The sequence below is a fragment of the Diabrotica virgifera genome, chromosome 7, assembly GCF_917563875.1.
Source record: "Diabrotica virgifera virgifera chromosome 7, PGI_DIABVI_V3a".
Classification (NCBI taxonomy): Eukaryota; Metazoa; Arthropoda; class Insecta; order Coleoptera; family Chrysomelidae; genus Diabrotica; species Diabrotica virgifera.
In genome coordinates, this window is record NC_065449.1 from 254,014,799 (window position 1) to 254,027,261 (window position 12,463).

A 12,463-nucleotide genomic window follows, 5' to 3' on the forward strand; every position below is an offset into this window, starting at 1 on the left:
AGGAAGAAAACAAGTTTATCTGTTAAAAAACATTTGTGAATGGACTCGGATACCAAATGCAGAACAATTATTTCATGTTGCAGAAGATCGAGAAGCCTTCGCATTGGTGATCTCCAACGTCCGATAATTATGATATGACACGTGAAGAAGAAGATAAGTAGTTCCGGCGCTTTTTATAAGGCATAAGAGAAGTTGAAAGAAAAAAAATAAGAATTAACCAAAAACTCTGGCCACCATGTCACTCTTTTTTTGTAGTCATAGCATTCCTTAAACTCTGTACATGTGTTTTTCGTAGTAGTGCGATTGAAGCACCACTAAAAAAATCAATCCTAATGCTGGACAAGATATTCTTAACACTACGTCAGGTGAATAAAACAAATTATAATATATTAAGTTTATTAAAAAATAAACGATACTTTATTAAAACTCTATTATGAAATAAAGAAAACAGTTCATTGGTCGTCAAATGTTTTCTTCTTCTTCTTTTTAACAGGCTCCAAACCGCTCGAAAACTCGGAAGTTGTTAGACTGAGCGATTTTATCTTTTTCTTTTTGGGCGCTTTCGGTGGTGGAGCATCACTAAAAATAAAGAAATAATTGGTATTAATAATAATCAACAAAGCTAAGCTTTTATTAAATAATATTAATAATTATTTAAAATTAATAAGATAATATTAATTTATTTATTAATCATAAGTCATCCTATGGTGGTAATGTACCCTCGGAGATCGCTGGGAAAATTTCCACTCAAAATAACAAAATTCAGTTTGGCAACACTGTGTGAATGTTGATAGTAACATATCCTTTTTAAGATAAACACAACTGTAATTTAGTCCAAACAAATTATTATATTTTTTTGCCAACAAAAATGATATTTTTCAACCAAATAACGTTTCAAATATGATGTGCAAAATAATTTTTAATTGGGTTCTGCTAATGGGCCTGCTTTTTTTGTCATTAAAGTAAATTCATTATGATCCTATTGTTTATATCTTTGCCGTAAATTCCGGTCAAATTTGACCGGTTGTATCTCAGGAACCACTCATCATGATTAAACGTTTTTTCTTTTAGAAGAAGCGTCCTGCCACTGTCTTTTGAATACCGTTTTCACGATTTAATTTAGTTTAATATTTCCCGAGATTGGAATCCCAAACCTGCACTTCTTCTTCTTCTTATACTTGTTATAGATCTGTTGATCTATAGGTAGACTGCCAGTCTCTCCATATTTTTGGTGGTCTCCCCGGTGGACGCTTGCCAGCTGGATTTCCTTCTAGCAAAATTCTTGGTAGTCTGTGCTCCTCCATTCTTTTTGCATGACTGAATCATTCTCTTCGTATTTGCCTACCCCTACCCCTACCTTCTTGTCTTCCTTACTATTGCTCTTAGTGTCTTCATTTCGGCTGTTCGTAGCATGCTTTTGGTTTTATTGGTGTCTTCTCTTGATTCAATACTATAGGTCAGGGGTCACCAATTAGCGGACCACGGTCCGTATGCGGACCGTGAGCTAGTTCTGTGCGGACCGTCAATAAATTCAGAATATACCTAGTGTTTGGCAATTTTGAAAATGTTTGGCCATGAACTTGCGTACTATGTTTGGCTGAACTTATGTGTGCGAAGCCGCTTTATCAAGAATGAACTTTATTAAAAATCGGCACAGATCTCACTTACTTGACAGATGACTATCTCAACTCCATAATGAGACTCAGTTGCACTAAACTCACTCCAAACTTCAGACATGTTGTACATAAAAAAATGTCATTTTTCTCTCTGATAATTTAATTTTGTAAAGAGTTTTTCCCCTTATTGTTATACTTACTAATCAATAATTTTGAAATTAAGTAAGCTGTAATTTAAAATTGTCATGTGCAATTTTTTATATTAATTTCCTCTCTACTATGTTAAGTAGGAGTACTTTTCAGATTGCATTTAATTAAAATAATTTTCAGATTTAATAAGTTTGTAACAAACACCTTGCATTGAAACTAATGTAGAAAAGACAACATGTTAATTAGCATTTTGTACTATGATTATTTATTTTAAATTCCCCAGTTTCCTTTCTACAAAATTGAAGATGTCTTAAAACTTCATTAGCATTCAAAATATAAGTTCTTAATTTTTAAAATATTCTCAGTAACAATTTACAATACTGATAATAACATCAAAACAATACACAATGAATTTATATTTTATTTATTGTACCAGGAAAACTTCCAGAAAAGTATACAGTAACCAAAAAATAATCAGATATTATTAGTTTTCCTTTCCATATTAGTCCATGTGTGAGGCCACTTTCGTATGAAAAATGTTTCTGACTCGATTTCTTTGCGGATTCCTGTTCAAAAATGTCCCCTTTAAACAAATCAGAAGGGTGCAGATCAAATTCACAATTACTTTTTTGCCTCGAAAAATGTATTTTTAGGTTTCTTGGGTAATTATAAACAATAAAGATCTCTCGTCATATTTCTGAAAAGTAGATAGTTTTCGAGTAATAAGCGATTTAAAATCTGAAAAATGTGAAAATATGCATTTGCTATGCTTGAAAACTCATTAAGTTTTAATAAAATGACAGATCTTTTCTTATCTAAGATGCAAAAACGCTAAAAACATATTTTCGCGGGCAAAAAAGGTGATGAAAAAATATTAAACAATTTCTGCCCAAAAATTTCGCCCGGCACCCTTCTGATTTGTTTATAAGGAATATTTTTTTAAAGAATTCACAAAGAAACCGAATCAGAACAGTCAGTCACAGGCAGCATCAATCCGGACCCCCGAAGTGTCATAGGTTTTCGAAACGGACCCTCAGAGAAACTAATTGGTGACCTCTGCTATAGGTCATAACAGCTCTGATGTAAGTTTTATAAATTACTTACACTTGAGAAGACAAAAAGGTATGAGAAGAAGAAGAATCAGTCTTAGCACATATTAAAAGCAGAAAAGTAATCAATATGATTATTGACAGGCTTATTTTGCATTAATAGAGTTGCAATAACGTTGAATAGTCCAACAGAAGAAAAATAGTTAATAATCGACATCCTACAGTGAAGAAATTTAGATTTTTTTTCGAAAAAAGCGGTAGCTCTGGCATGTAATAGTAGTCGTGGCGGCGCATTTAATGTTTTGATCTAGTTAAATGGCGGTACTCCTCTTCTTTCTGCCATCAACTTCTGACCGACAGTACGTCCACCGCGTATACGAGAACGGTAATTAATGAATCCCGATGATTAATCGTTAGTTTTCACTCCACAAAAAAGCGGCTGCTTCATTAGATTTATTACTTTTTTCATTTTTATACTTTATTAAGTTCATATCCAATTTATATCTCCGAAAACAATGAATTATAAATTAATGTGAACGGGCTCCTTCGTTACCGGAGCTTATGAAAAGCCGCCACAGATGCGTGTTCGTTTTTCCTTTTTTCTTTTTGAGTTCAATTCCTATTTTTCACGTTGATGACGACGAATAATGAGTTCGGATGCGGTGAAAATATTTACCAACGTACTTCAAGTGTAAATATATATATACAGAGGAATTTTCATATATACAACTAGACACGTTGTTTATATATATATAGTGGCTAAACACCCCTTTAGGGGTTACGCCGCTTACGCTCTCTAGATCTATGTTTTGAGGAAGATCAGTCCTCACGTTCGTTATTTAATTTTCTCTGTTATTTTTCTCCACTCTTTCCTGTCTCTGGTTTTCCCTTTCCAATGTCGTATGCCCGCATTGTTGAGATCACTTACTACTTCTTGTAACCATGTAGATCTTGGTCTTCCACGTCTTCTTTTGCCAGCTGGTGTCCATTCCAATATTGAGTATATCGTCGTAGTTGATCCGGATCTCCATATGTGTCCTAGCCATTTTGCTCTTTGCTGTTTTATTTTACATACTATATCCTCCTCAATTTCTTCCAGTAACTCAAGGTTCGTTCTTTGTCTAAATTCATTGTCATTTATTTTTATTGGTCCTAATATTGCTCTTAGTATTTTTCTTTCTTGTATTCTAAGGTTTTCCTCTTGTTTTTTTGTCATGCTAAGAGTTTCGGCTGCATACATCATCGTCGGTCGAATTATTGTTTTGTATACTTTCATTTTTGATTTCTTACTCAATAACTTATTTTTAAGTAATTTTTTATTTGCATGGAAGCTCTTATTTGCTGTAATAATCCTTTCTTTGATTTCGGTTTCTCTTTCTCCATTGTTTGTTATTAATATTCCTAAATATTTAAATTTTTCGACTTCTTCAAAAGTGTATTCTCCTACTCTAACCTTTCTGTTTTCAAAGTTTTTGTCAAATCTCATTATTTTGGTTTTCTCTTGGTTTATTTTTAATCCCATTACTTTTCCTTCTGTTACCATTTCGTTTAACATTCGTTCCATTGTTTTTCTATTTTTTGTTATTAGCACAATATCATCAGCGTATGCTATTATTTGTCCTTCTCTCGTTCGGAGGGTGCCTTTGTTGATCTTCCTGACGACGTATTCTAGGGCAAGATTAAACAGAGTTGCTGATAATGAATCTCCTTGTCTCACCCCTTTATTGATGACAAATTCTTCTGTGTCGCCTACTTGAGTTTTTATACTAACTACAGTTCTACTCATTGTCATTTGTATTAATCTTCTTAATTTATGTTGTATTCCCATTTCTTTCAGAGCTACCATTAGTTTTGATCTATTTATTGTATCAAATGCTTGTCGAAAATCTATAAAAAGCAGTTCAATTTCTATTTTATATCCATGAGCTTTTTCCATAATTTGTTTAACTGTATGTATGGCATCTGTTGTAGACTTTCCCTTAACAAATCCGCATTGATAGTGTCCTATGATATTCGTGGTAGCTTCGGTCAGTCTTCGTTGTATTAAGGCGGACATGATTTTATATGCTGTGTTTAATAGCGTCAGTCCTCTGTAGTTTTTACACATCTGTTGATCTCCTTTTTTATGAATCGTGATAATTTGTCCTTTGTACCATTCTTCCGGCATTTTTTCTTCGTCCCATATGTCTTTTATTAAATTGTATAATCTATCTTTTAATTCTTCACCACCATATTTTATAAGCTCCATATTGATACAGTCCGATCCTGAGGCTTTACCATTACGGCTGCTATTAATAATTTCCTCAACTTCCTCTTTTGTTGGTATTTGTAGCTGGTTTCCTAACATCATTGTCTCTTCTCCTCTGTTTTCATTTAGGTCTTGATCTTGTTGTTCTGTTAATAATTCTTTAAAATAGTTAGTCCAAATTTCTTTATACTCTTCATCGTTTTCTGATACTTTTCCATTTTTATCTTTTATGCTTTTTATCTTTCCTTTAAACGTTTTGTTCTGCTCACTAATTTTCTTATAGAATTCTTTTGTGTTTCTGTTCTTACTCTCTTTTTCTATTTCTTTTATCTTATCATCCAACCACTCACGTCTAATTTTCCTTATTTTTTTCTTACATGCATGCCTTATTATATTGTATTCTTCCCTATAATCCTGTCTATTTGTTCTTATCCACATTTGTCTCATTTCTACCTTCTTTTTTAACATTTTATGGCATTCTTCATTATACCATTCTTGTCTTTTTTTGTTTCTTTTTATCCCTACGTGTACTTCCGCTGTTTCATTTATACATTTTTTTATATTTCTCCATTCTGTTTCTATATCCTTTGTAGGTTTAGATTGTTCCTTCAGTTTTTTGTTCATGTCATCAGCATATTTAATCCTTATGTCTGGAGTATTCAGTTTTTCTACGTGCCATTTATTTTTTGTTGTCGTGTTTTTTAATGTTCTTTTGACTTTTTGTCTTACTTTTGCAGTCACCATAAAATGGTCTGTGTCTGCATGTGCACCTCTGTAGGACCTCACGTCTGTTACCGATGTTTGCTTCCTTCTTGTAATCAGAATATGGTCTATTTGTGACCATGTTTTTTGGTCTGGGGAAATCCACGTCACTTTATGGTATTTGGGATGTTCGAATTTTGTACTAACGATAATCATATTGGTACTAGATGCTAGATTACATAATCGTTGGCCATTGTCGTTAGTTTTTTCGTGTATTGTGTGCTTACCTGCTACTTGGTTAATGTAGTCTTCCTTACCTATTTGGGCATTAAAATCTCCCATTACCAGTATTGTGTCTTCTCTAGGTAACTTCTCCATTTCTCGTTCGAGTTCCTCATACAATTTGTCTTTTTCCTCCGCAGTAGCACTTTCAGTTGGGGCATATACGTTTATGATTGATATATTAAATGGTTTGGCGTTAATTCTCAGGTAAGCCATACGTTCATTTATTGGTTTAAATTGCATAATGTTATTTTTTATTTTTCCCATAATTATGAAAGCAACTCCATATTGACCTTGTTTTTCCTGTCCCGAGTACTGTAGTGTGTAGTTTTTTCTATTTATTTCTCCTTGACCTGCCCATCTGATTTCTTGAATCACTGCAATATCAATTTGGTATCTTTCTAGTTCTGAGACGATATCCTGCATTTTTCCTGGTTCAAGCATTGTTCTGATGTTCCACGTACTTATTTTTAGTTGATCACATTTTTTCGGTTTTTTATTATATTTTTTTGTGTTCGTATGTTTTATTTTATCTAATCTGTTCAGGTCCTTTTCCTTTGCCATTTTCGTGTCCGTTTTTTGTGTTGTATCCAATATTTGTTTTTTTATCAGTTTTTTGGCGTGTCCTGCTTTGCCCTTTCCAGTTCATTCTTCTCTTTGTTCCATTTCCATTCAGTCCCGTCAATAAATAATTTTTGATAACCTACTCTAGTGTTCTTACCGTTTTCTTTTTGAAATTTTGCAATTCTCCGTATTTCTTGTTGTATTTTCATCTCTTCTTGCGTTAGATCGTTATTGATATATATTTCCGGCTTTGAATTCCTTAGTTTGTTTTTGTTCTTCATAATTTTTATTTTTTCATTTTTGTTTTTTAGTTTTACAAGACATGTTTTGTCCCCTATTTTATAAGCTTCTTCTATTTCTACTTTAATACCTAATTCTCTTTCCACGAAATCTGCCATAACCTCATTGACTACATTTGGGTTATTTGTATCCATCGGTAGACCCTGGACAATAACATTGTTAGCTTTTCTCTCTTTCTCGAACTTTTCTACCTTCATTTTCACTATCTTTAGTTCCTGTTTCATTTCATCATTTTCTTTTTGTAGTTGTTGGTTACTTTGTTTGAATTCATTTATTTCTTTTCTTAATTCTCGGAGGTCATTTCTATATTCTCGTTGTTCTTCTTTTATTCCTTTTACCTCCGATGTTAAACTTTGTGTTTGATCTGTTAAATTTTGCATCATTTTTAAAAGCTGATCAAATTTTGTTTTCATCTTTCTGTTGTTTGGTTGGTGTTCTGGATAGTTTCTTGCTCTTGTTAAAAATATTGTCTGCATCTATCTCTAGACTTCTCTTTTTACTGTCTTCTGAGGTGTAATCATTATCACTATCCACCATTTTTTATGTATTTGTACTCTATATTAAAGCAAGCGATAAGCTCTAGTTCCCCAGTCGACCCGGCGAAGGCTCTAGAACTTCTCAAGCAATAATTGAGTATGACTTTCAATATATTAAAATTCTTTTTACTTCGAAATCATGTTTACTTAGTTTATTATTAATTGATTGATTTCCTTTCTTGGATTTTTAAAACTTTTTGGAAAACCGGCAACGTCGCTTTTAATTTGATCAAGACTTGTTCTCTTATCTGTTGTCAAAAGAACTGGAATTTATAAAATGTCGTTTGTTTTGATTAACATAAAATGTTCTATAAGTTACTTATAGGCCGATTTTTGCCACTATTTTTTGCACTTTAGATAGTTTATGACCTTATACAAATGTTCGCATATAGTTAATATTTTATTTCGCACTATTACCTCAAAAATCGGAATAAACTCTGGTGAAAATGTTTAACACTTTTATTTCGCACAATGCGTTGTTGCCACTCCAGACACGTTGTTTACTTTATGAAAATATATTACATTAGTATAGAAAATAAAAAACTCAACACTGTACCTATTTTTGATGAATAAAATTTTGGTATATTTTTTTCAACATGACATACAGTATAGTGTAAATGCTTGGAATAAATTCGTTATTTCGTAACCCAGGGACTTTAAGGAAAAATCCTGAAACAGTCGATTTGTATATTATGATTTTTCGACATATATATCATACTAGTGATGTCATCCATCTGGGCGTGATGACGTATCGATAATTTTTTGACTTATTAATATAGAAAAAAAAGGTGTGTGTGTGTTTTTTGTACGCACGTAAGAAGTATACTTCTATTATTATGATTCCAACGAAACAAATATATTTTAAACATTTTAATTGTATTTTTATTTAAATATTAAACTAATTTCAATACTTAAAATAATAACAAAAATTAAAAATAACGTTAATACGTCATTTTTGAAGATATACTTCTTTACGATTGAGAGTGAAATTTTATAATGCCGGGCGCATGCGCACACTGACAGTATGTAGTTGCTAACCTTTCAAGATATGTACGTATCAGCGCTGTCAGCGCAAATAAGTCATATTATATCATATAAAAGGATATATTAGTGTTTTTAGTAAATGTATTATTTATTATAATTTTTGTGTCTTTGGATTTGTCTTCCTCGGGAATAAGATATTTTATAATAATAGTAAATACATTTAAAGCATTTTGTATACTTCTCTTGGTCTATTAAATTTGTCAGTATGTACGAGAAATCTTGTAACATGTCAAAGCAAAGAAATATAGCTCAGTGGTAGAACGTGTGGTCGGAGATCGAGAGGTCCCGGGTTCAAATCCCGGACGATTTATATTCTTTTTGAAGTTATACTTCTTTACCGGCGATAGAGGGTGAATTTTTTATATGGTAAAACCTAGCGACCGGGCGCATGCGCATTATAACTTTGTTCTGATTGGATGTTCAAATGACATGTCAAAAATTATTCAATATGGCGGCTGTGGTACAGCTGTAGTTAGATTATTTATGGTTGTTGCGTTTTAAAATTTGTGTGAAAAGAAACAACAAACAAAAGTTAGTTAATAGTTATACTGCCTTTTTAAATAGTTTTCATATACCTATATTTTTGGACTTTTGGACTATTTTGGACAAGGAAAACTCATTCTAATTTGGTAAGTAGTATTTATTATAATCATAATGTAATTATACATTTGGATTAGGTTGAAATACATACATTTATTTTCTCAAGAATGCGGATTTTAGAGAGAAATCCCAAATTAGGTTCGATTTTTATTTTTAAATTATGATTTTTTGGCGTAGATTTATTTATCTAGTAGGTATGTAATGCTTTGATTTACATACTTAATATGATTACCAACAAATATTTGTTATATAATTTTTTTTTCAGAAAATGCGTATTTAAAATTTTTGCCAACAATTATTATCGTTCAGAAATCATTTTTTCTTTGTGGCATTTTTCAATGTGTTTGTGTGCGTTTTATTCTTTTATTTTTTTAAATTTTTGGTATTGTCCTAAAAATCACATAATATGTAGTAGAAGTATAACTTCTTACGTGCGTACAAAGTACACACACATTCTTGTTTTTATTTTTGGTATCGTTTTAATAAAAAAATTGTAAAAGTGGTAGGTAAGAAAATTAGTTTGATATGTAAATAAAATACAAATAACCTGTTAAGTATATTAATTTCGTTGAAATCATAATAATAGAACTATAACTTCTTACGTGCGTACAAAGTACACACACATTCTTTTTTGAAGTTATACTTCTTTACCGGCGATAGAGGGTGAATTTTTATATGTTAAAACCTATCAGCCCGGCGCATGCGCATTATAACTTTGTTCTGATTGGATGTTCAAATGACATGTCAAAAATTATTCCAAATGGCGGCTGTGGCACAGCTGTACACTAGGTTCGCTTTCAAGATGCAGTAGAAATAGAAATAAACAAACCAAGACACGTTAAATGCCACTAGGAGCACAACCGGATCATAATTTACAACGTATATACATTGTACATTCCAAATCATGATTTCCAAAGTTTATACATTGTAAATTATGATTCGGAAGTGCTCCTAGTAGCATTTAACGTGTCTTGGTTTGTTTATTTTCTACTGCATCTTGAAAGCGAACCTAGTGTAGTTTGATTATTTATGGTTGTTGCGTTTTGAAATTTGTGTGAAAAGAAACAAAGTTAGTTAATAGTTATACTGCCTTTTTAAATAGTTTTCATATACCTATATTTTTGGACTTTTGGACTATTTTGGACAAGGAAAACTCATTCTAATTTGGTAAGTAGTTTTTATTATAATCATATTGTAATTAAACATTTGGATTAGGTTGGAATACATACATTTATTTTCTCAAGAATGGGGATTTTAGAGAGAAATCCCAAATTAGGTCCGATTTTTATTTTTAAATTATGATATTTTGGCGTAGATTTATTTATCTAGTAGGTATGTAATGCTTTGATTTACATACTTAATTTGATTTCCAACAAAAGTTCTACCAATTTTCATCTAATATATTGTTTTCTTACTGTTTTGTTATTTAATATTTTCTTCCACAAAATTTAAACTACATAATTTAATTACATATATACCGTAAAACGGGGTTACTTTTCACTGAGCAGGGTAACTTTGCACCGAACGTGTAAAAGTATATTTTTTGTAAATATACGCTCAATTTTCTTTAGATGTTTGTACTACCTTTAGAACACATAGGCAACATCGCAATACATCAGTAAGACGCGCGCGATTGTCCCTGCGGTCGTTAGTTATTCATCAGTAACGATTCGAATATCAACCTTAAAAATTTATTATTTTCTGGCTTTGCAAAATCATACAGTACAGACAGTCACAGCGGTCAAAAATTGGTAAGTACACATCTAATGATATATACCATAACCGATTGCGATTTTTAGTTGTTAAAATAACGGTTTTAAACGAGGATAGCAATAACAAAAAAAACATTGTTAACATGTGCACTTAAGACGTGAAATTGGGTATACTTTGCACCGCCAACTTGCAAGTGGTGCAAAGTATCCCCAGGAGTAAAAGTTAAATAGAAAAATTGTTTTAGGAAATGCCCAGACATTATAAAAGGAAACTGGGATCTCGCAAATATGCAGACTACACAGAAGAAGATCTGAAGGCATGTTTGTCAGCCATAAAAGATGGCATGAGCACAAGAGTTGCAGCTGAAACCTTTAAAATCCCAAGGAGAACTATATTTTATAAATTAAAAGGAGTACACGCTGGAAAACCAGGATACCCAACAATATTCTCGTACGAAGAGGAAAAGTGCTTCGTACAATGTATTCAGCGCCTTAGTGATGTTGGTTTTCCTGTTACTGGGATGGAATTGCGGCAAATAATAAAGAGGTATTTAAATTGCCAAGGAAAAAATATTACTCGCTTTAAGGATAATACTCCAGGTATCGATTGGGTCAAATCATTTTTAAGTCGCCATAAGGACCTTACTGCAAGGATAGCCTCAAACATTAAACGAAGCAGAGCAGCACTCAATGCAGACCAAATGACTGAATACATTGAAAATTTAAGACAAACTATAACTGGTGTGGAGCCAGATGCTATTTTTAATTATGATGAGACTAACTTAACAGATGATACCGGAAAAAAAAGGTATTAACTAAACGTGGGGTTAAATATCCTGAACGAATTTGTAACTCTTCAAAAAGTAGCATTTCTCTTATGATGTGTGGAAATGCAGCTGGTGAGCTACTACCTCCTTATGTGGTGTACAAATCCAAGAATTTGTGGGACACCGGGACTGAAAATGGCCCCTCTGGTAAACGTTATGCAAATACTGCCTCTGGTTGGTTCGAATCACAGACATTTGCAAATTGGTTTAACACCATTCTATTGCCTAGGCTTAAAAAAATTCAGGGAAAGAAGGTCCTTTTTATTAGGCAATTTGTCTTCTCATATTAATGTCCTGGATTTGTGTCGAAAACACAACATTCATTTTATATATTTGCCTCCGAATAGGACCCCCGTTACACAACCGTTAGATGTTGCATTATTTGCTCCAATGAAAAAGGCCTGGAGGGAAATTTTATCTCAATATAAGGAAACTCATGTAGGCAGTAGATCAAATGTACTTGAGAAACAGCATTTTCCAACGCTTTACGGTCATTAATCGAAAAAATACAAAAGAATGGCGATCAGATATTAAAGTCCGGTTAAGAAATGCGGTATCGTTCCTTGTGATGTAACACCACTCTTGGAGCGGTTAAAAACAACTAAGCGATCTAATGTGATAACTGATAGTGATTCAACAAATAATAAATCAAGTTCGTCGGATATCGAAAACACTTTCATTCAGTATTTAGAAGATAAAAGAAAGGAAGCCACAAAGTTTAAGACACAAGGGAAGAAAAAGAAAATAACTGTTCCGGCAGGACAAAGTATTGCCCATTCTGAAATTAGTTTAAAAGATCTAACTGAAGCATCTACTTCCACACCTCATAAAGC

At 32.4% G+C, this 12,463-nt stretch overlaps 1 protein-coding gene across 1 annotated transcript in view; it reads right to left on the reverse strand.

Moving 5' to 3' along the window:
* Positions 1 to 379: 379 nt before the first annotated feature.
* The window catches only part of LOC114330373 (probable ATP-dependent RNA helicase CG8611), a 44,858-nt gene continuing 32,774 nt past the window's right edge, over positions 380 to 12,463 (reverse strand). Inside the window, exon 9 of the mRNA XM_028279717.2 lies at positions 380 to 579. Within this exon, the coding sequence (XP_028135518.2) occupies positions 453 to 579 (127 nt within the window). The 3' untranslated portion in view covers positions 380 to 452. The remainder of the gene's footprint in view (positions 580 to 12,463) is intronic.